Source organism: Callorhinchus milii, unplaced genomic scaffold, assembly GCF_018977255.1.
Source record: "Callorhinchus milii isolate IMCB2004 unplaced genomic scaffold, IMCB_Cmil_1.0 Scaffold2, whole genome shotgun sequence".
In the NCBI taxonomy this organism is placed as follows: domain Eukaryota; kingdom Metazoa; phylum Chordata; class Chondrichthyes; order Chimaeriformes; family Callorhinchidae; genus Callorhinchus; species Callorhinchus milii.
Genome location: NW_024704743.1, coordinates 43,212,262 through 43,237,687, shown reverse-complemented (window position 1 = coordinate 43,237,687; position 25,426 = coordinate 43,212,262). Strand labels below are relative to the sequence as shown.

General features: G+C 42.1%; 1 protein-coding gene across 1 annotated transcript in view; it reads right to left on the bottom strand.

The window, feature by feature from the left end:
- LOC103179960 (PH domain leucine-rich repeat-containing protein phosphatase 1) overlaps positions 1 to 24,522 on the bottom strand; it is a 119,099-nt gene extending 94,577 nt beyond the window's left edge. The window contains exon 1 of the mRNA XM_007895524.2: positions 23,037 to 24,522. Coding sequence (XP_007893715.2) covers positions 23,037 to 24,522 — 1,486 coding nt within the window. The remainder of the gene's footprint in view (positions 1 to 23,036) is intronic.
- Positions 24,523 to 25,426: the final 904 nt, after the last annotated feature.

Sequence of the window (25,426 nt, the reverse complement as noted above, 5' to 3'; positions counted from 1 at the left end):
CGTGATGTGAAGTCCAGATCAGTTTCTGGAAGATGTCAACAATCAAAGGCAGCATAATTCTTACTGAGTACAGAGTGTTTGCTAGCCAGTCAACATCAAGTGGACAAGGGGATGCTTGCATGGATCAGCAAGAGTGATGAAACAAAATACAGTGAACCCTCTTTCTGACACTGTTTCAGGGAGGAAGGGTAAATGTGCAAGAGTAAAGGGTTATTATTTATTAGTAATGGAATCCAGATGCAATTTGTATTTTAATGAAAGGTTGTGAGGTATCTGAGTGTTATATTAGGCGATTATTGTATTACATTTTTTTCTGGCTTTAAATACATTACAAAATGTTCATTCTTCAGAGGGTAAATGGCTACGCATTCAATGAAACGTAGCTGAAAACATTTTGGCAGTGCTGCACAATGTGCCTAGTGTGACATTATAAGTGCAGGCTTTCAGATGAAGCAGTCATTATGTGTGGTTATAAAAATAGAAAGATGCATAAGGAAACATTTGGAGAAAATAAATGTGGTCTGTCATGCAACAATGCCAGATATTTTGAAAGGAGGTAGCTACAGGAAGCCAGATCAAAGTAGTTTAATGGAGAGTTACTTTGAGTAGAAGGATAAGCCTGTGGTCATTTTGATTCAGTGGACTGTATTAAAATTCTTCACCAACAGTCTGTACATCACTTAACCCCCCTCAGTACAATTTAGTTATACGTGGTTACCTCCAATGCTTGGACTGAAAGGCCATACGTGATACTGTGGTCCCTCCTCCAGTACTGCTTCATGTTATGTTATGTTCATGGCCAGCGGTGGACATGTTGAGAGAGAGATGGAGATGAGGGTGACCGCAAAATGAAGCAACTGACCATTTTGCCCAAATGGTAAGCTGCCTTCACCTCTGCACTCTACCCGTCTGGTTGGTCTGACTCCAATTCCCAACTCACCACCTGAGGTACAAGCATCACGCCAAGGATTTAAACCTGCTTTGTAGCACTGTACACATCAGCCACCAACCATCCTCTAATTGCCAATTTACCCGACAAGAAACTAAAGCTATTTTGGAGTACACAGTGAATTATGAAAGAAAGCGGGAGGGGGAAGGAAATTAATTTGAGCTGATCCTTCCTGTCGTTGTTTCCCAAGCTCTAGAGCTATACAGGCTGACCTTCCTCCCCGCTGCCTCTAATTTGTTCACTTTGTGACTGATGCCAAGTTGTACTTGTGCTTTCACTGCGTTGCTCGCACTGCTGACCCGAGTAGGCGAAACATCCATTGGCAACGAGAGCATTCGTTATCCACATAGCAGCAATCAGGATCCTTCTGATCCCAAGCTGGAAAGTGAGTAGCACAGATGCATTAGATTGAAAAATAAGTCTCCAAACGCCACCTGGTTTACTAGTGTGGAATTGGGACAAATTTGGACATGGAACGTTTAAGGCTGTGTGGGAGTTAAAGCACATTGTTGGAGAACAGTAAAATAAATTTTTCTCCCCCCCTCCACCCCCCCCCCAAGAAAAGATTGGGATGAAGTGCTTGAGTCACTACCCCACGTGAAGGGCGCTATATAAATGCAAATTGTTGTTGTTGAGTCTATTTGATTTTAATAATCGTGGCTCATCCTATACTGAGTGCAAGCACAAGGTGAAAAAAAGAACAATTTCCACACACGCCTCATCTACACAAGCACAATGAGTACGCAACCTGTATAGAACAAAATGAAAAAGGTAATTCTCCACCGATTGGCCACAGAATAGGTAGTAACAATAACAATAATCATTGCATTTAATATAGCTGAGAATGGAGTAAAAGTGCTCCTGTATCTACCTTCAGATTGTGTTTTGCAAGGTAGGGTACAAAGGTGCATTAAACCAAGTCGTTTGAGGTAGAAAATGAGAGTACCTGACTATGCCAGGCCAGAGTGCCTAACGCTGACATGGCATGAGAAAGTGGAAAAATGTTCCTTTTCTCAGAAAGAACATCCTTCATCTTGATCAAAGAGCCATCTAACAAAGAATCCGTGTTTCTCAGTCCATGGCATAGCACATCAATGTGCAATCAACAGTGTACAACGAGGTAGAAATTTGTACCTGACCTCAAGAGAATATGACAGTAGAGATCAGCTGAACTGATGTCTGGGGATTCTGTGGTAGCTGAGGGAGTTCTGTAGCTCAGTGGTTAGAGCGCTCGCCTTGCAAGCAAGAGACCTCGATTACCGGCAGGGTGAAATCTTGGGCAAGTTTTCTTACTCCACACGCCTGATAATAATCTCTCAAAAAAAATTGGTAACTTCAATTGACAACTGTGTGTGGGACACTGCTGTGCGCAATTGGCTGCCGCGTTTTGCCCACAAATATACAGTCAATACACTTTACAGTATATTCTGTGAAGCACTTTGAGACGTCTAGAAGACGTGAAAAGGGCTATATCAAATGCAAGGAAGATTAGTATTAGTAGTATTATTAATTGTGGAGTCCTGTAGCTCAGTGGTTAGAGCACTTGCTTTGCAAGCAAGACACCTGGGTTCAATTCCAGGCAGGGCGAAACCTTGGGCAAGTTTCCTTACTCCACACGCCTAATAATAATCCCTCCAAAAAAACCCAAAACAATAATAAATTGGTCATTTTCAATCTACGACTGTTTGTGGGACATTGCTGTGCGCAATTGGCTGCCGCGTTCGCCCACAAATATACAGTCAATTCACTTTACAGTGTGTTCTGTGAAGCGCTTTGGGACGTCCTCCCGACGTGAAAAGCGCTATATCAAATGCAAGGATTATTATTATTATTATTATTATTATTATAACTGGGACTCCAGAAATCAACAGTTCAATTGGTTGTGAAACATTGTCATGCCAATCATTTAGAAAAACAAATAGATTACATTCAGACCACCCATCCTATTAGTTAACGTTTTAGGACCATCTTTAGGTTGATGTGGAGACTCCAGTGAAATTTGCGCCGAGCGTCATTGAATAAAGGCTTTATCCACATTAAGGTTGAGTTTATTTGTGTTTCCAATGCAGGGATCAAAGCTGCATTAAAGCATGTCAAAGTGGCCTCTGTATCACCAAGTTGCTTATTTAAATGAGTCTCAAAAAAGTTCACACTGTGTAGATCAACAACCAGAAAAGCAGGACAATTTAAAAAGCTACCAGCCTATTGTGGATAGGTAAATAGGAATTGCGTTTTCATAGAAAGCATCTAATTCGGTGCCCCCAAACCATACCTTCCCCACCGCCACATTTGTCATAATAATAATACTTGCATATGGTATTGCCCTTTATGTCATTGAGACATCTCAAAGCACTTCACAGAATATTCTGTAAAATGAATGACTGCATATTTTGTGAGTGAAATATTTGGAAATGTTTAATTTAAACTAAAAAAAATTGCTGACAAATCCACAGTCACTCCACTTGACGGTCACAAGTTCCAAGTGAGCAAACTCTGCCAATTAGGTAGAATGGGCAATAATGAAATACTGTATCTGTAACTCAGGATTCCTCTGCTGGGGAGATTTACTTCTCTACTACAGGAACCAACAGGCAAGCCAGAACAGGGAGAATTTAATTAGGACAACAGATTTTCTGCTCCATTCTATGCCCCAGAGTCCATTTTGCCGAATTGTCTCTGTATAACCACATGTAAAGTATAACATTACTGCAAGAAACAAACTGCAATCTATTGAACTAGCAAATAGGATTAGAAACATTTCAATGTTGTAGCTTAGCTTATACAGCATATTGGTGCCAAATCACTACAGGGAGAGAAAGAGAAAAAAAACACAATTAAATCAATGTTGTACTGACACATTTCTTGTGTGATATTTCTAATTCATCACCTTCCCCCAGCACCACAACCACTCCACCAGTGATGGATCTGCAACCACTATTATAACATTATGCAGCTCAAAATGCTCAAGTCCCACATCACGACTTGAGCTCACAGTGCTGAGTGGTCTAATTCCCCTGTGCACTATTGGGGGAGTGTGTTTGGATGAGACATTAAATTGATGTCCCGTACACCTGTTCCGGTGGACATTAAAGATCCCATGATGCTATTTGAACAGCGAAGGGAATTTCCACTGGTGTCCTGGCCAACAATCCTCCAGATAAAATTTATTATTCACTTCTGTGAAATTTGCACAAAACACCTCCCACATTTGCCTATATATCCACAGCCACTCCACTTACCAGCAATTGTTTTATTCAATCATGGATTATTTATTATAATTATTATTAGATGATGCAGCTGGGTGTTATTCACTCTTCGAGTTGACATGGACCAAAATTCCTCACGTCTCTGAAGTGTGACTGTGACAAAAATTCAGATAGTTAACATTTCACTTTACTAACCTTTATGACATAACCAGATTTCATATCTTACATCTTTTTATTACAAGTGCCCTTCACAAGCAAAGGAAAGCTATCCCACACCAATATTTTCCAGAGAGCTGTATGCATGGATCTCTGCATGTAGAAACTAAAACATGTACATTTGTATCTTCTGTTGAGTGGTAATGATTTTTAGATCAACTCCAGAACTTGTACTTGTGGAACAGAATGGGGGAGGGGAGGGAAAAAATGTGGGGAAAAAAATAGAAGCATCATTGGAGCGATAACAACATCAACAAACACTGGACCTAAATTGAATGGACACTTCTAAGGGAAGCCCCTCTGTATTGCTGGAGGTGCCAATGATTGGTGGAGATGCTAAAAAAAACTGCCAGTTTTTTAGTCTGCCAGTTTGCCAGTTTCCTGGTATCATAGAGCAAGGAGTTCTCCTGCTGTTTACATCAATACTCCTTATTTTTCAAATTAACCCAAATGGAACAGATAGTTTATTATGTACCGAGTTTGCAAGTCCCTACTGGTGCAGACTGGCTGCTGTATTTATGAACGGAAGTCAACACACTTTAAAATAACCAATATTGTGAAGCATCTTAGTATGTTTTGATATGATTAAGGTGCTACACTACATAGGAACAGGAGTAAGCCATTCAGCTCTTCGAGCATGTTCGGCCATTTAATTAGATCATGGCTGACCTGTACTTCAATTAATCCTTCAGTACATTGAATGAATTTAGTTAACTGGAAAATCAATGCAAACGGGAGATACTGTGCGTCCTAATTAATATCAGTATTAAAGGCAATGCTGTAGAACTGACTTTTTTTTTAAAAAAAAGACATGACCACAAGATGAACTGTATAAAGTGTATTAGTGCAGCACTGCATTTAATGCAAAAATCGACTGTGGTTATTCAGCTGCACATGAAGGCAGGCTCTGATACACAGTGATCAGGCTCCAGGTACTGCTGGTATGAAACAGTTTGTGCTTTGAAACATTCTCTCAATGCGAAAGATGCTATATAACATAATTTGTATTGTAAAAGTACCATGATAAAAAACATTTCTTTAATTTTTTTTGTCAGCCGGGTGTCTGACACGTGCAGAAACTCATCACCATGCTTAAGAGTATCCAAACCAAGCTGAGATTTCCATGCATCCCAACTACAAATCCCAGAAATAGATTGTTGGAATAGAATGTGCCCTCTCTCCCTGAAAGTAGCAATTCAAATACTGAGGATGGGGGGGATGTTAAGAGAAGATGTCCTTACTGTCTGCTCACAAATGAATTTAAAGCAATCTAGTCAGAGTGCAGATGACCTTCATTAACTGCTCGAGCACAGTGGCAAACCATCATCATTTGTCTACAAGATAAGCTTTGAACTCTTAGGGCAGCACTAAGCAGCAATAAAAGGACAATATATTACATCCCAATCCCAGGCATAAAGGAAATGGCACACATCATCTGCATCTCTATCCTTTGAAAAATTTCATTTCTGAAAATGTCACATCTTAAGCACATGCAGATGGATAGCGATCTTGGGGGTGCAAATGTGAATCATCTTTAAGGATTTTTTAAAATTAAATTGCTCCGTTCTTCCAAGTAATCATAAGTCAAGAAATGGGAGTTCGAGCAAAATACTAAAGGGAAAGGATGTGATCATAAAAATATAAGTTAACAGGCATCCATGTGCCAACTTTGGTTTAACAACCAATATGAGACCTAGTAACTAGGAAATGATTAACCTTTAAAAGTGCGGCTATACTGCAAACTGTAGAATAAAATGGGAAGAAAATCAACAAGTCAGTCAGTCTGCCCCCCATTATTACATTTATTCCAATGCACTCCCTGAACGTTTACAACCTCACATAATTTTTAGCTAATTTTTAGAATCTAAACAATTTAAACACATTTCTATTTCCCCTTTGAAGCATTAAAAAACATTTACATAAAATATACAGTGCAGGGAACTAATAAGGTGGTGGAATTTATAACCTCAAACTGATGTAAATGTACACAATATGAAAAAAATTCAATCCCTACTAAAATGCCAGAATATTTCTACACAATCATCTTAAAAACCGAACCAGTAAATCTGAAACAACTAACTCTGAATCTCCATCATCTCGGATGATATAACATATATATACATTTATTTAACTGTTTTCTGGTACCACTATACTAAGAAGCAGCAGACAAACCATTTGGCCTTTTGTTTCTCCCCTTTGTAAAGCACAAAAACATAGAATTTACATGGAACCTGCAACACTAAAACAGGTCATTCGGCCCAACTATTCATTAATGTTATAATATACTCCCCATGAGCTTCCATCCATCCTAATTTCACCCCTCTAACATCCTCTCATATCCCACTATTCCCTTCTTCTCTCCCAAGTGGATTCCCTCCTCTCTCTCTTCTTTTACACATGTGCTCTGTTTCAGTCTCTCCCTCTCTCTCTGTGGCACCCTCGTGCATTTGTTCTATTCACTCTCATGTAACACATTGAACCTACATAGAGTCTTTGAAAGTATTATATTAAACTGCCCTGGAATTATACATTATTGCTTGCGGTCACCTTGTAAATTCCACTGTAAAACTAAAGTGTGTTCTTATTTAAAAAATAAAGACAAGTCATACAAACGTCATCTCTGGCGAAGCATTGCTAGTGGTTAGTTATCCTTCAGTTAAACAGATGCTCGTGAAAGCAGCAGTTTATCAAAGTCAAAAACATCTCTGGATTGATTGAAATGCTGTACAGTAGATTGAAAAAGTTAATATAGTTCCACTCAGTAACTGTGTAATAGAAATTACAGAATCATAGAAACTGCAGCGCACAGAAGGGAGGCTATTCAGTCCATTTAGCCATTCTCTTTTTAAATGGCGTTATGTTCCCAACCTCAATAGTTATTTCCTCTTTGTATGGTCACGTTAAATCAGTTGACTTGGAACCACTATATAACAGTTGATCTCTTGTCACAAGCAAGCAGGAATCAAATTGAAACTGTGTGCCAGTAATTGCGTGAATAAATAACCATGCAACCACAGTGAAGATGGATTTGCCTTTAAAAAGTAAAAATGTTCAGTTTTTTTGGTCAGCCTGGTGTCTGACACATGTAGAAACCCATCACAATACTTATCATGAGTATCCAAACCCAGCTGACAATTCCAAGCATCCTATCTACACATATAAATCAATTACAGGTTGTTGGGATGGAATACAGCACTTGGGGGTATGACAATTGGTGTGAGAGTCACTGGGTTAGGGAGGAAGCGAAGAGAAACAGATAGTCAAGGTTTCCCCGTCACCTCCCCTTCTCCCTTGCTCAGCATCCAACTCCCCACCACACCCCACACACACTGCAACAGCACTGGAGCAGATGTTATCCTGCATGAAGAGTATTGTTAATAGCTACCCATGTACGTGACCACGTGCAAGGAGGTTGTCCACACGACACTCTTCCATCACAGAGACTTTCATTTTAGTCACCAGTTGCTAGAATTGGGTCTGGATTTTGCTCCTCCAAAGAGGAAAAGCTTGCATTACATTTTTCCCAGGCTTCCGATTGGGGCCAAGAGGGAGAGGAGGGGGAGGGCACTGGTGTGAAGGAGGCCACCTTTGGCAACAGGCGAGATGCTTATTTTTGATTATAAATTCAGCCGAACCTCACTATAAGGAACTCGATTTATAACAAACCCCCGGTTTTAACGATCCCAAAAGCAATCCTGGAGGTCAAAGTGGAGGTGCACCTCTTTGACAACCAGACTGTAGTATAGTGAACATCCTCCTATAACAATCTGCTCTGCCGGTCCCAGGAGGGGGGTGGGGGGTGGGGGGGGGGGGGGGAGAATTGCAGTAGTGAGGTTCGACTATAGTCACATTCTTCTTTACAGCACCTATAGTGCTGAAACGCTGCCACACTAGTGCTTCACAGAGTAATCGCTGTAAACTTAAAATACTATTTTGTAGGTGAACTTGATGTGGGTACAGCAATGTCCCATAAACAGCCATGAAAGAGAGAAATACTGTCACCGCATTCACTTCATTTTTTTCCTTCCCCACACCACATACCATGGCCTAATCAGACAGCCCAGCTGCTCCCGAGCCTTGTGCCAATACCAACCTCCACACACGCAGAAGTAGCCGCACTGGAGAGCAAGTGCTGCTGCTGTTATTTTTAGTTCCCTTTGCAGGAGGTGAATAATGAGTTTCAGATGTCATGCTGTCACGTGGTCTGATAAATTTCCGATCACAGAGCATCGATTTATCCTCCGCACCAGATGCACAATTAGATATATAGACCCAACAAAACGATAATTCCTCAGTGAGGAGTGTTGTACTTCCACCAAAAAATCACATTCTTTCTACGATTTTCATCCAATGTGGAGAGATGGCTAAATAACCAGCAAGTCTCATTGCTTGAGCCTCTGAAATCCAGAAAGAGGGGGGAGTTGGCTGAATTTGGAGGTGCAACATGTAACACGAGTACGATTTGTATGCTGATACTGCACTGTGCAAAATAAACATACATGTGATAAGTCATAGCTCCCAGCTTTGCACTGGTGAAACAGCAAAAAATCATCCCACGCTTCTTTAAGTTAACTTTGAGTTGTCCAAAGCTAAGCACAGCCAGAAACTTTGCAAAATTAAACACTGCAGTGGTGATGCTACTCTGGTAAATGCTGTCCCAAGATACTTTGCGCAATTAATTCTTCACGCTTAATTTATACTTTTTTTTAAAAATCAGCCAAATATAAAAATACATACATTAGGTGTCAGGCCCCAAATCTGGACGACTTTGAACTTGCACAATCTAAGTTGATAGTCCAATGCAACAACAACAAAATTACATTTGTAAAGCGCCTTTCACGTCGGGAGGACGCCCCAAGGCGCTGAACAGTCAGAGATCAGGACCCGAGCATGGGAGGCAGGGTTGGGATGAGGGAAGGCAGAGGGGCTAGGAGGGCAGTCCTTATCAGAGGTAGTAATAATAATAATTCTTGCATTTGATACTTTCCTTTGGGTGAAATGTTAAACTGAGGTCTCAGCTGCCCATTCAGGTAGATGTTAAAGATCCCATGGACTACTGGAACATCAAAGGTAGTTATTCCCAGTGTTCTGGCTGACAATCCCCCAAATACATCTGTGGGACATTGTCGTGTGCAAGCTGGTTGCTGCATTTGCCTGTAAAATTTTGGTGTCCTATAGCTCAGTGGTTAAAGCATTCGCCTCTCAAGTGAGAGACCTGGGTTCAATTCCCGGCAGGGCAAAGCCTTGGGCAAGTTTCCTTACTCCACACGCCTGACGATAATCCCTCAAGATAAAAAACTAATAAATTGGTTACTTCAATCCACGACTGTTTGTGGGACACTGCTGTGCGCAATTGGCTGCCGCGTTTCGCCCACAAATATACAGTCAATTCACTTTACATTATATTCTGTGAAACGCTTTGAGAGGTCTAGAAGACTTGATAAGGCGCTACATCAAATGCAAGGATTATTATTATAATAGTCACTATACTTTACAGTAAATCCTGGGAAGCATTTTCAGCCATCCTCCTGATGTGAAAACACCTCATCAAATGCAAGGATTATTATACAAAGAACAATGCAACCAGACACACTCATCCTTTATTTCTAAAGCTGACTGCATGTTCCTGATGCATTTTTTTTCCAAAAAGGGTAAATTAAATGTCACTTAATAAATTATCCAGGTATGAAACATTCACTCTGCACAGAATGCCACTCCTAGGCTGAAGTGCTCACATCTACAATAAACAGACTAGACAAGTTTTCAGGCCTCCATCTGTGACATGACCAATTCAGCCATTGCATTGTTTATATTATACCAACATTTATGTACAGGATGTGGACTGGATGTCAAGTTCAAGACAGAGATCAAAGGGTGGTAGAGGCACTGAACTAAAAGGCAGCTGGACAGGAGGACCCCAGAATGTATCTTGGGAAAGCTGAGATCAAATGAACCCAAGGGCGCCTTTGTTCAATCCCCGGTTTTGGATGAATTTTAAAAAATTATTTGCTATTGTAGGAACTGGGGGAAAGCTTTTTTTAAAAAAATTAATATCGAGTGTTCAGAAATCTTTTTAAGAGTTTTTTTGTGTCTGGTCTCTTGTTATCCAACTACTTTTCCTCGACAATTTAATAATATTAATTCTTGCATTTGATATATTGCTTGTAATGTGAGAACATCTCAAAGTCCCTCACATGGTTTCTGTGAATTGTAAGGACTGTACATTTGTAGACAAAGGCAGCAATGTTGGACAGCCAGCCATGTGGTGAATGGCCAATTTTATCTAAGGGACTGTTGGCCAGGACACTGGGTAAAACTCATTCCCCTTTCCAAATACACCATGGTATCTTCATATGGAGTCCTGTAGCTCAGTGGTTAGAGCACTCGCTTTGCAAGTGAGAGACCTGAGTTCAATTCCAGGCAGAGCGAAACCTTGGGCAAGTTTCCTTACTCCACACACCTAATAATAATCTCCAAAAAAACAAAAAACAATAATTAAATTGGTCATTTTCAATCTACGACTGTTTGTGGGACATTGCTGTACGCAATTGGCTGCCGCGTTCGCCCACAAATATAGTCAATTCACTTTACAGTGTGTTCTGTGAAGCGCTTTGGGACGTCCTCCCGACGTGAAAAGCGCTATGTCAAATGCAAGGATTATTATTATTATTATATGAACAAGCAGATGAGATATTGGTTAATGTCTCATCTGAAGGATGGCACCTCCGACAACACAGTGCTCCCAGCACTACACTGAAGTGTCAGCTTACGCTTCAAGGTCCTGACGGGGCTTGAATCCACAACCTTCTGACTCATAGGCCAGAATCCCAGCAACTGAACTAGACTGGCACTTTTAACTCTCAGAAACAGGGATGGCACAGTGGATCACACAATAGCACTTGTTTCTGTGTACTGGGTTCCAGTCCAGCCATACTGGAAGCATAATAGTCGGTCTACTGCCTGTAGAGGACTTAAGATGAAAAGAGTTCAGGCGTCGTCTACACAGTTTGTCACAACAATTAAGAGTTAGGAGGGTTGAGGAAAATAACATGCACCTTTGAAAGATTTTGTGCTTCCTTTAAGAAAGTTTTTTTGTAATCTTTGTGATCATAATAAAGATCAAAGAAAATGACACAGCCTGGCCAGGCTAGTTTGCCTGATGTAGTTTTAAATGCTACAACACAGTTTCCATCGTGCACTTGACCAGAACTCTCATAAAGATGATATGACAGCAGGTAAATCAAAACTTTAAGCCTTCGGGGATTTGACCATTTGATCTGCTTTGCCTCACAACCCTTTTTAAACCACAATTTGCCAATGTTATTTCAAACAGACTTCTCTGGGCCCAATTAGGACACCTTCACATGAAGATCAAGTGCAGCACCACTGGCAGCTGCTCAGTGTCTGCTTAAACAGATTTCCAGAGCAACTGACAATTTCATCTGTGAGAGAAGATACATTCAAAGCTCAAAAAAATGCCCATTTTACGCCCGTGCAATGGCTGAAATTGGGTGGGGGATGTCAGGTGGAGGGAAAATGAAGAGTGATTCTGTCAAGTTCACATTTCATCCTATCGATGTCGTATTTTTACTCAGGTCAACTTCGTTCAAGCTGTTTATTAAGACGTTTATCAGTAGCTGCCCCTTGTTTTAAAGATATCCAATTCATTACAAAAATATTTCAGCTCGGATAACCATGACGACTGAATACTGCGACCCATACTCATTGGCTTGCAACACTACCCAGCCCAATTTTCATGCGAAACCTTTCACTCACATCAACATAGGACTCAAAGCAGAGTCAGGCCACCTTAGCAACTATATTCATAACACAGTTGTCATGTTACGTGAACAGATCGGAGGTCAATAAGTGCAGCAAACTCTCAACTAGGATCTTTTTCAGAAATAAGCCGGATGCTCTTGGAGGCACCAGCATGCTTTTCCCTCAGCTCTGCGGCTCTTTATTTTTCTCAATGAATGTGAGAACTTCCTGCATTCACTGCCTTGTGAATAGACTTTGGCAATAAGTCAGGAAGCCAGTGTTGAGCTCTGAATGCTTTAAATTCAAGCCCTGTGCTTGCACTAAATTACGGGAAATCACATATTCAACAGTGTCCAAGTTACTGAATGGATTCTGCTTTTTATCATGTTACAACAAACAACATCCGGAAGAAACTCGTTCCAAGTAACAGTGGCTGGGTCATACAGTTAGGATCCTAACTTGGTCTTACTGGCTGCATTTCACACAGTTCTGTTTGTTTTCCCTCTTACACAGAGACCAACAGCTCAATCCCACTGGCGGTGAAAACGTCTTCCAATCCTCACTCCACTCCTTCGCTGTCCCCCTCCCCCCATCTCATTTGTTTTCACCTCAGTCTTTACGGTGGTTACTATGGGAACACTTTACACCGCTCCGCTATGTTACTTTGGCATCAATGTTTTTCAGGGGCCTTCCATTCTCTTATTAAGCAATATGTTTTGCGTGGGCTTTCAGGACCAAGGTGGAGTAAAGATCTAAGACCTTTTTTTGTTCTGCATTTGACGCATTAAGGATTTTCAGTTCATTACAGTAATTGAATTTGCAGTTTGAACAGAAGCTGCTTTCTCTTTCCCTAGTTAACTTTTATATGAATCCAAAAGCTATGACAAGCTGCTCTAGATGTATAGCTGTGTGTTTGGTGTTAACCTACGCTTATGCTCCATCCCCAGCAATGATGCAGGAAGTAGAATTGTCTTTGACCATTTCAATAGAATAGTAATACTTGCATTTGTGGAGTCCTGCAGCTCAGTGGTTAGAGCACTCGCTTTGCAAGCGAGAGACCTGAGTTCAATTCCAGGCACAGGGCGAAACCTTGGGCAAGTTTCCTTACTCCACACAGAGCCTAATAATAATCCCTCCAAAACCAAAAACAATAATAAATTGGTCATTTTCAATCTACGACTGTTTGTGGGACATTGCTGTGCGCAATTGGCTGCCGCGTTCGCCCACAAATACACAGTCAATTCACTTTACAGTGTGTTCTGTGAAGCGCTTTGGGACGTCCTCCCGACGTGAAAAGCGCTATATCAAATGCAAGGATTATTATTATTATTATTATTTGAATATAGTACCTTATCACGTCGTTGAGATGTTGCAAAGCACTTCACAGGATACATTGCAAAGTGGACTAACTTTTTTTTGAGTGAAACGGGACAGCCAGTTGGTCACAGCAGTGTCCCACAAACAGACATGAAGTGAGTGACCAATTTTATTTGGGGGAGTGTTGGCCTGGACACCGGTGCAACGGGAGCTTTAATATTTGTGGAGGATTTTCAAAGTAAAGACTCGGTCTATATTGACATAGTGGCTTGTGGTTCAAGTTGTTCATGCCTCTTTAACATCAACCAATAGCACGATTAGCTACAGAGGCTGTATGGTTAACTTTAGTACATCAGAGATGTGGTAATATAAGAATGACTGCACTCAAACCCGAGAAATATTCTAAATTGCAGTACCTGAAATAATAGCGTCTACCCTGAACACTAATAGATTATCGCACTGTGTAACACATTTGGTGTTGTAGGGCAGACTGCAGAGATTATGCAACAACATAGCTTCTTAATCTGCTCCAAGTACTGTCCCTAAGAATCCCTTACAAGTAAAAGGAAAGCCAAAACAAATTACTGTTCTGTCTCAGCATTTAAATGGCAAATGCATTTCAATGTAGAAAAAAGTGTGAGGTGGTACATTTTAGTAGAAGGAATAAGGAAGTCACATACATCTTGGAAAATAAAAACCTAAATGGGGTAGAGGAGCAAAGGGATCTTGGGGTACACTTACACAATTCACTAAAAGTAGCAACACAGGTTAATAAGGCCATAAAAAAAAACAGACATTGGAGTTCATTTCTACAGGGATAGAAATGAAAAGCAGGGAAGTTATGATAAACCTCTATAAAACCGTGGTAAGACCACACTTAAAATACTGTGTGCAGTTCTGGTCCCCACATTATGGAGAGGGCGCAAAGGAGATTGACGAGGATGATCCCAGAACTGAGAGGTTATACCTATTGGGAAAGGCTGAACATGCTTGGACTCTTTTCTCTTGAAAAGAGGAGGGTAAGGGGTGACCTGATTAAATTTTTGAAGGATAGGGAAGATAGACATAGGGAAGATGTTTCTACTTGTGGGGGAGACCAAAACCAGGGACCATCAATACAAAACAGTCACAAATAGATCAAATTGGGAAGTTAGAAGAAATTTCTTCACACAAAGAGTACTGGGAATGTGGAACATGCTACCACAAGGAGTTATTGAGGCAAATAGCATAGATGTATTTAAGGGAAAGCAAGATAGGAACATGTGGGAGAAAAGAATGGGAGGTTATGCTTGAAGGCTTAGTTAAGGAAGGGAAGGAGAAGGCTTGTGCGGAGCATAAACACCGGCATAGACCAGTTGGGCCAAATGGCCTTTTTCTGTGCTGCATATTCTAAAGTACTTTAATGTATTCTAAAGAGCAAATTTCTGGCTCCCAAAAGCTCAGCAAGGTTATTCAGTGAGCCACACAGAGCAGGAAGTTACATTGTCTATACATTGTCTAGGTGGACTTCCTCAATATTAATGGGTGTGGGATGAGGGAGTAGGGCAAATGGAATTGAATGGCTTCAGTAAAGGAGCCAGCACCAAACCACTAGGGCCAAATGACCTCCCTGCTGTGCATTCTGTAATTCCATGTTGTGGATTGTGGATTGGATAGCAATCAGGAATGGGAACCATGACTGGTTTTACCGCTCCCTGGCCAATTGTGCTGATACCTCTCAGCTGAGATCACAAATTAAACATTTTAAATGCAAGAGCGCGCACCTTAATGAGATTATTTTGGTATTCTTCTACTAACAGTACAACTATTGCAAGAAGGCAAGGAATGACACTATCTGCAAGAGCTCTACTGTTCCCATCAATGGAAGGATACTAAAATAATCAGAGTAAGGCTGTTGCAATTAACATGTTTAATTTGTGTTGTGTTTTAATGCTGTACCCATGAATGAGGTACAGCATTAAAACACAACAGTAGTGTCATTTCCCATCCTGGGAATAAACTCACGTTGGCTTGGGGATAGTTTAAATTCTGTTGCAAAACTATAGTACATAGGATTTCTCTGTTACATTTTAGTCAGAAAAACAGTACAGTACTGCCATTGTTTATTCAAAAACAAGCAAACAGAGAAAGGAACTGCAAGACAGCACGTGCATTGCAGGGAAGCAAGCACCAGAATCTGCATTTCACTTCAAATCTAATCAGTTCCACTTCACAACAGGAGGTGCATGAAAATCATCCACATTCCACTTTCTTTGTGCATCTCCTAGTGTTTCTGCTACTGAAATGTCTTTTCAGATTTCAAACAATTGGTTTCAATGAAAAAAAATCTGACAGGTTGTCATGCTGAATATAATAGCGTAGAATTATGTAGAGCATTTTATAAAATACAGACTATTTCTTGTTTTCCAAGATTGCTAAAATTATCCTCATATGTGTTCAACCATTAACATCTTCCCCCACTTTACAGGTTGGACTGCAGTATGCACTTTAATAATACTTGCATTTGAAAGCGCCTTATCACGTCTTCGAGCCATCTCAAAGCGCTTCACAGAATATACTATAAAGTGAATCGATTGTATATTTTGTGGGTGAAACACAGCAACCAATTGCACACAGCAGTGTCCCACAACCAGTCATGGATTGAGTGATCATTTTTAAAAAAAAATTTGAAGGAATTATTACCCCCGGAAAGGCGATCTGCCAATCAACTAACGACCCAGTAAACAGAGGTGTGTGGAGTAAGGTAACCTATCTAAATTTTTGTTTCGCCCTTACGGGAATCGAACCCGGATCTCTCACTTGCAAAGCGAGTGCTCTAGCCACTGAGCTACAGGACTCCACCTTCCCTAATAAACAGTAACCACAGCAATTTAACTCACTATTTTTCCTGCTCTACATGCGAGAACGGAGTACAGCATTTGTCTCCCTTCACCCACCAACAGTCAGACTGATATATAGAACCTGCTACCCAAGATCTTGTTGCAACTTTTTATTGCTACAGTCCTTAATGTGATTTGAGATGATTTACTTTATGAACTGCAACACAAGGCTTCACCTGCCTTTATTTCACTTCTACTGTGTGAATGAACACAATAAACGTGCGACCACTGATGGCCAAAAAGACAGAAGACTTGTAATCCGTTCAAATGAAGGTTGCACTTTAATTCAGAAAATCAGGATTGTTGCGAGATTATCACGGAGAGGAAGTGAGAAAAGACAGGGAACCGCATGACCAATTGTCATGGACTCTTACAATCGGGGCGTGGGGGAAAAGTGAAAGAAAGCCACACAGTGGAATATGTAACTGGATTAAAGGAAGTGGCCAAAGAACATTTCTGTCCCCAAGATCATTACAGATTTCACAAGGGGCAAAGCCACTCTGGCCACAGGCTGCTTTGGCGACATTTAAAATCAAGAAGGATTGAGCTCTCAAGATGAATGAGTGACTCTGGCCAATTAGTTTGAAAAATGGCAAGCTTCTCGCAGACTTAATTAGCCAGGGGTAGTGGGGGTCAAACTGGTATTGACTAAAGTTATCCAAAGGAGAACCAAGATGTTGTGCTCTGTGAATTACAGTGTTGACGACAGAAAGCATTTTAACTAACACCTTAGTCAACAAAGAGGAACTAGTGTAGTTAATACAGTACAGGTATTGTGAATTACATTTTATAAGGTTGGGGTACAATTAACTTCAGCGAAGAAGTTCTTTTCTCTACTTACACTATCATAATATTTGGTACAGTAAAGCAAATTATGTAGGTAATCTCACAGTCAGAAGAGGGTTGCATTTAATACATTTAAAAGCTAGTAGCATCATTTCCTGTTTTAGGGCAGTACTTTGTAAGGATTTGTATTTTAAATTGTACATATGCGTCCAGGAAAGGATTCAACAAGGACAAATACACTCATCTTTGGTTATCGCAGGGATAATGCGCATAGAGAATACCATCCTTATTCAAATACTGCAAAAAAACACCAAAAATGTGTTGGTTATAGACTTTATTTTTAAAAAAATCTCCTTAGACAACAATGCATCAATAAATATTCCTAGCACTTGATTATAGTGTTAACAAGCATCAAAGCGTCTCCAAGTACTTCACAAAGAGTTGTAGTGACAGTATTTGTAAGACAAGTGGCAGCCATTTTGCGCACAAGTGTTTATCTCGTCCACATTTAACCAGAGTGAGAAACTCAAACAGTATCATGGGATCTTCACAATTCACATTAACAGGCAGACTGAACCTCAATTGCCTGAATTTAACATGTCATCTGAAGGACTGCACCTCTAACGATGCAATGCTCCCCCCCTACCCCCCAGTACTGCACTGGACTATCAGCCCAAACCGTGAGCTCACTATGAGGCACCATCGTTTGAAGAAGGCATCAAAGCAGAGTTCCTGTCTGTCCGTTCAAGTGGACATTAAAAATTCAGTGAATGAGTGATTGATTTTTGTTATAATTTAAGATTTTTGAAGCAATCATCAAGATCTCAGTTGGCTTACATTTCAGACTATATCAGGAACTAAAATCCTCGATGTGTCACAAGTCCAATGGATTTTCTCATTCACTCATTTTACAAATTATTTTTATAGCCCTCAGTTTAATAGTAGTCTACAAACTTCTAACGAATTGGAAATTACTGTAATGTATGTCCCATATGTATTACATCACCTGAAGAAAATAAGCTAGGATTACTCACCGATCATTAATTAATTTGTGTTTTCAGTGGTGTTAACTACAGTCGCCGTACTAATGGAAGAACAAACACCGGGTTCCCAGAACGTTCCTGCGATTTTAATAACAATCCTATTTAAAAATGTGATCCTTGCAAATTAAAAACTGATCTCTTCATTTACTTTGTCAAATGGACGACATGTGGGGATTTTTTAGTTTAATACGTTCAATAGTTACTGTTTGAGAATGTCAGAAATCGTTCAGAGGTAAGGACACTTGATCTCATTCCATCCATTTAGAATAGGCTTTTAATGCAGAACATCTCTGGCCATATTCAAGACCGGATTTTAATGCAGGGCAATGTTAGGCTGCACCAGGAGCCATTCAAACAAAACATGCAGCCATTCTGAGAAGCTTCTTCAGCTCTGGTTTCTACAAGATTTCTCTGCCTGAAAAGGGTATGCGCGGTGAATCACAGGCCTTAATCGTTGTCATAGGAACCATGGACAGACCGTAGGACGTGTTGCTACACTTCCAAACATGTATTTTTTTTTAAAAAAGTTCCTTCAAGTTGTTAGAATCATTGCTCCTGGTGGCCAAATGGCAAGATTACATAAAAATATCAATCGTTAACTTTACCTTATTCAAACCATTTTTTAATGCACAGTTCAAACCCAAAAGACTTAGTCAAACTAGTAGCACTTGTTATTAAAATATATCAGTATATTCACACACACACACACACGATTTCTGAAACCATCATGTGCAAAAAGCCAGAAATATTCACACAATTCATTTTGTTGCAGTACAGAAGTTAATTTTGTGCACAGCAACTTCATTTGTATGGCAGCTTTACTGTGGGATAAGATCTCAGAAGGCTTAACAGTGGGTCAGACATCATATAAGGAAGAATCATAACATTGCTAATGTGAATCTGTAGGGCAGTGCTAAAACACTACAAAGCTTTAAGATGGAAAATGTTGTTGAACATTGTGCCTATTATTGTTGAATTTATATTAGTATACTCAGCTGAGTGTATAGCCTACGTCTCGTGTGTGTGTGTGCGTGTGGGGTGGGGGGGGGGGGGGTGAAACAGTTAAAAGGAGGAGGTAAGTGGGGTCTCCTTGGGGCTGAGCTGTCTCTAGGGGCATTGCTGATGACAGACTCGCTGCCCTGGCTCATCAGGAGGACTTGGAGGGGAAGAGCAGTCAGTGAGGAAAAATTTCTTCACAGTCAAGAAATTATATAATACAGCCTGCCCCCACTACAAAGTGTTCAGTTAATACCTGCTACTCTGCATTTCAAGATATACCAAGTATAATATCTAAAAGTACATGGTTCCCAAGGACTGCACTGAGAACACNTTTTTTTAAGAACAGAAGTACTGATAACGGAGTACCGAACAAGTGCGATACCAATACGACCATTAAAATGATGCCATGATGGTTTTCAGCTTTGTTGTTTATATTAGTAGCTAACTGCATTTTATACACTGCCTCTAATGATCTCTCGATTCAGCAGCTTGGTGTTAAAGTTGTTCCAGGGCATCAATAATTCAGAAGAAAATAATTCAAATTTGCACCACTGGTGACCACTTGGAGTCAAAACAAAATAGCTGCAATGTTCAACAGAAGTGCTAGGAGTAAGAAAATGGATCAGAGGTAGTTAGAAACAAGCAGAAATCTAGAGGGAAAGAAAAAACAACATGTGTTTTTGTTTCACAATTTAGCTGGAAAGACCAGTCGGCAAAATTGGTTTCTTTATTTTACACTTCAATTCCATCATCAAAATGAATCCAAACTAACATGGCAGAAATTGTAAATGATAAGCATTTATTTACTTGTATTCAATAATTACACAATTTATCATTCTTAATAATAACCTGTGCAACTCAGAAGCTATGATTGCAAGTTTCGCCCACAAATATACAGTCAATTCACTTCACAGTATATTCTGTGAAGCACTTTGAGATGTCTAGAAGACGTGAAAAGCGCTATATTAATTGCAACGATTATTACTATCATATTATAGCACACCATATGCTAGTTTTTTAAATTTAATTTGACTAGTTTTATATTTTAACATTGGTCTTGATTTCTTTAAATTTTTACACCAACTTGCATTTTATATTGTGGCCTTCACACAGAATAGCATCTTAGTGTACTACACAGTGGCGTGATTGGACTCTAAGCAAGAGAAAAGGAGGAGATGACCAGAGACTCAGGTCTTAAAATGGGATTTAAACACTAAAAAAGAGGTTAAACAGAGACATTGAGAGAGGGAAATCCAGAGGTTTGAGGCAGAGGACTAAATACACAGCCATCAATGGTGGCGGGAAAGGTTCAGGGACTCGTAGTAGACCAGTAACAGATGAACGCAGGTCAGAGGAGAGGGGTGCGAGTCGGTCAGAGAGGTATGGAGGTGCTAGGACATAATGGGATTTGCATGTGAGACAAGGAGCCAGCGGAACCCAGCAAGGATTGGGATGACAGGCTTGTGGAATTTGGTATGACTGAGGATGTGGATGGCAGAGTTTTGTATGAGTTGGACCTTGTGGAACTATAGAGTTCAGTGAGTGCATTTGAGACGTCAAGGTAGGAAGTAACTCAGGCATGGATATGGGTTTCACCAGCATTTGGGGGTGAGATAGGGTCTGAGGCATGCAATGCAGTGAAGGTGGAGGAAAGCAGTGTGGGTCAGGGTAGGAAGGACAACCGAACACTGAGGTTGCGCACAGGTTTGGTGAATGAGGAACCTTTGGTAGTTCAAAATGATTTTTTTTTTTTAAAAAGTTAAATGATTGTAACTGGTTTTCCTTGATTTACAGAAAATTTAGCAGCCTGAATGTCAGCAAATTTTACCGATTAAAATTAGAAATCTGCAAGCTTAATCAAATGCTGTAAACTGTACATATGACAGACACAAATATCACACTTCTGAAATTGTGGTGTATTGAGTTGCACCGGTCAAGGAGAATGCAATGTGTCACTATCACATATGGTGTATGACACAAGCAACATTCACTCACTGACAGTATCAGTTATCAGAAACAAAATTATGAATGGCATTCAGCGAACAAAGTAATGGTCGTGCTTCAACTGTTTTGTGGGCTCCATGCAATGCTGGGTGAAATTCCTGTCTCAGTGTAATCTATGGAAGCGTGCAAGCGCAGATGTATATCAGGTCCAGCAACTCACAAACCAATTACCAATACACCTTTTTCAAAGAGGTCTATAATAATCTTTACGTTCACCCACAAAATATATAATGTCAATGCATTTTACAGTATATTCTGTGAAGCTCTTTGAGACGTCTCAATGATGTGATAAGGCACAATAACAAATGCAAGGATTATTATCATTAGTACATTTGACATAGAGCCTTCCACATTGGATGAATACTGCAGACTGCAAACTGCAGTGGCTGTTTTGGGGCATCTTGTACCTTCCAGCAAAGGAAACAAAAAAAATGCGCAAGTGTGGTTAACATTCTTATTGTCATTAGGATGTACGTATTGGTTCAGCAGATTCATTGTACTTCACTATCTTTACTATATAGTCCTTTTGGTACATTTACAGGTGGCACTGATTCTGCAACTTCTTTAAGTCCTGCTAACAACTAAATCCTGGCTATCTCAACAGTATCCAGCCAAATACATCAGATTTTGGTAAGTCTGGCAACTGTTGCAGAACATATGTACCAGGTGAGTCAGAAATAGCTTGTGCTTAAATCTACAGTACTAGTCCTGGAGTCCTGTAGCTCAGTGGTTAGAGCACTCGCCTCGCAAGCAAGAGACGTGGGTTTGATTCCCAGCATGGCAAAACCTTGGGCAAATTTCCTTACTCCACACATCTGATAATAATGCCCCAACAAAAAAAATAATAAATAAATTGGTCACTTCAATCCACGACTGTTTGTTGGACACTGCTGTGCGCAATTGGCTGCTGCGTTTCGCCCACAAATGTTCAGTCAATTCACTTCACAGTATATTCTGTGAAGCGCTTTGAGACGTCGAGAAGACGTGAAAAAGCACGATATCAAATGCAAGGATTATTATTATCAGAATAAAGTACATTTTAGTACTTGCATGTTTTCATCAGAAACAAAAGCACTGCTGATCCATTGGGTGAAAGTGCTATATTCATTCCTCGGTAACACAATAAACTTGCAGTGATAAATCCCATATAACACATAATGTAGGTAGCTCAATACAGCACCAGAATCTTTTGTACAACACATTCTGGAAGAGAGTCAAGCAACTCAAGTGCATTATTAACAGCAGTACAATTATGCACTTCAATGCAAATACACTGGAAACCAGGCTAAATGTTAATCCAACTCCAGGAAGTATAGTCAGAGTAATCCAAAATATAATGGAAATAGTACCACAGACCAATGATGGGTGTAATTATTCAGAGGCTGACAGATACTTGTGCCTACATCAAGTGCTTTGTATGAAACCGGCAATGCAGTCTGAGGTATTACATTCCATACTTAGCAAAATATGGGCTAATGGTGTTTGGGCAGCATTTTATTCATGTAACTCAAGCAGCTCATGTGGCACTCACAATATGTTAAACGAGTATTAAATCATATTTAAAAATATGTACCCAGCAACAACATTCCCATCTTTCGAAGGCTCCAGGATCACAATAGCATTATCTCCAATAATGCTTGCAGTACAGTATTATCAAAACATTTGTCTGGCTGTGGTAACACTCAATTTCATCCCCCCCCCCCCTCCAAAAAAAAAAGCAGCAACTTCATTGAAGAACGTGCTCAATCCTAAGCATTTCCACAAAACAACTTGACCGGAATTTTCCTAAATTTTGAAACGGACATGATTATTTTTTTCAAATCAAAGAAAAACACAAATCAGCTGTTGCCCAATGAGCACAACCCAACCACCTTACCTGCATAAAATCGTATTAGACAGCCAATCTCAACATCCATGCCTTCTTCCTGCACCCTGCAAGGATCTTTAAATCCCAGTTTAAAAAGGTACTCGTTTTGTATTTTAAGGGGATTTTCATGCGGCTCCAGTCTCCTGGCAGTTTCACCGTGAAGTTGAACGTACAGCATAGATGTGAACGTGACGTCTGTTGGCCCCATTCCTGAAATACAGGTGTCGTCAGGCTTTGCCCTGACATTCCCGCTGACCGCCAGCTCCTGTTTGCTGGAAAGAATGTCTCGCCTCACCTCGGCTCTGGAGTAATAGTCCAGAGACTCCGCTTTGACAACCGCACCACTTGTCGCATCGCCGTTTGCGTGCTCGCTTTTCGTTACGCTGCTGTCCAGCGACGGTCTGCGCCCGGCAGCGGCGCGGTCTACCGTCGCCAACTTGACAGTGGCACTGTTTGGTGATCCAACTCTCGCGGAACCATTGTCCAACCTGAGCCCAGAAGTATCAGAGTTTGGTCCCTCTCCGACAGTGGTTATAAAAGCGTTCCCCTGTCTGGCACTTGCAGGATTCATGTGTGTGGCAATGCCCTGTGTGGCACTGTCGGTGTGCAGTGACAGCCCCAGCCTTGTAAAAGCAGCATTCCCGTGCCTGTGTCTGGCAGTATCAGTATTTGACTGCTGCCCTGCAGTGCCCAGTGGCCTCAGCTTCCCATTAGCAGTGACCTGCCTGGGAGCAGCAATGCCTGAGGAAGCTCCTGGCCTGGCACGAGCAGCGTCTGCCTGGCCTGACCCGCCCAGCAAAGCCGACCCAGACCCGGACCCGGACCCGGACCCAGACCCGGACCCGGCACCAACAGTCCTCATTGCCCCGATCCTCCCTCCAACAATGCTGTCCAACGATCCCAGTTTGGCCGCTCCGACACCGTCCCTCGGGGCCGCCCTCCCCCCCCCCGGGTGGCCGGGGTGGGGGAGCAGTCTGGCGGCCACTTCGGACGCTGTGGTCTGCAGTGTGCACAGGAGCGGCCGCAGGTAAGAAGACATGTGCCTGTCGTACAGGTGCAGACAACCCCTCTGCGAGTCCGCCCTCACCCACTCCCTGTCCGCCAGGGTCAGCAGCCTGTGCTTCAAGCCCACCATGTTCTTACGGTCCAGGCTGCGGGTGCTGCCGGAGGAAGAGGCGCCTCCCGCCGCCGCCGCCGCTGTGGTGGTGGTGGTGGTGGTGGTGGAGAGGTTCCTCCTGAGTCGTCTCCTCAGGAGCAAGGAATTGGAATCGCTGTTCCAACTGTTGCCGCCGCCGGTGTGGCTCAGGGGGTTGGGGAGCGGAGAGGAGGAGGAGGACGAGGAGGAAACGTGTGCAGCAGCAGCACCGAGGCTGACTCTGGAGGAATCCAGGCGCCTCGCTGCCCCTGTCCCTGCCCCTGAGGTGCAGCCCCGCGGCGGGTGCGGGTGTGGGTGCGGGGCCGCCGGCCGCTGCCCTCTGCTCGGCTCCCACACCATCGCCGCGGGCGCGGGGGGGGGCGCGGGGGGGGGGAGGGGGGCGGCGGTGGAACGCGGGCAGACAATCGGAGACAAGAGGATGGAACGCGGGCCCGGGGGCGCCGAACGCTCGCCCATTATCGGGGGTGGAACGTCGCGGGCCGCCGCCTTCCAGCGCCGCCGCCGCCGCCTTCTGTCGCCATCATGGGAACTGCGCGAGGAGCGGAGAGAGAGAGAGACAGAGAGGGGGAGTCACACACAGGCGGTGTGTGGGGCGGCCGGAGATCAGAATCATCCGTTTGGTAGCCCAATTGCGAGCCCAAAAGTAGCCCCAATGGTTCACTGCGTTGGTGGTGATGATGATGATGATGGTGGTGGTGATGATTGGGGTGGATGTGTTGGGGGGGGCGGGCCGGGCCGGGCCACGCAGATGCTTCTCTCTTTATATAAAAAAAATGGTCCCTCAAAAGGAGATGGTTTTACGAGAAAAAAAAACCTTAACTTTGGGGGAAAAATTAAAAAAGGACTTTACTTATTCTTATGTCCCCGCCCACACCCCCCCCCGCTCACCGTGCAATACAGAAACACGCCCAATTGGGGCGTTAACCCGCCCGATCTGCCCACATTGGTTGGTCGCAGGGCCGGGAGGCGCTACTCCCACCACAGGATGAATAATTGACGCGCTCACGTGTGTTCTTATCCGCCGTATTAACAAAAAAAAAGGCTGTGCTCTCTATAAATATTCATTAACCGTATCACTTCCCTCCCGCCTCCGCCCCTCCACCCCCTATAATAGCTTCGGAAACGCAGAAATACACACGTTGCGACGGCTGCAGCAACGATCCCTGAACACACAGTGTAAGCGGAGGGCGGGAGGGGCGGCCTCCGCAGGTTCCCGGTGGTTAAGAGTGAGTTGGCGGTAAAG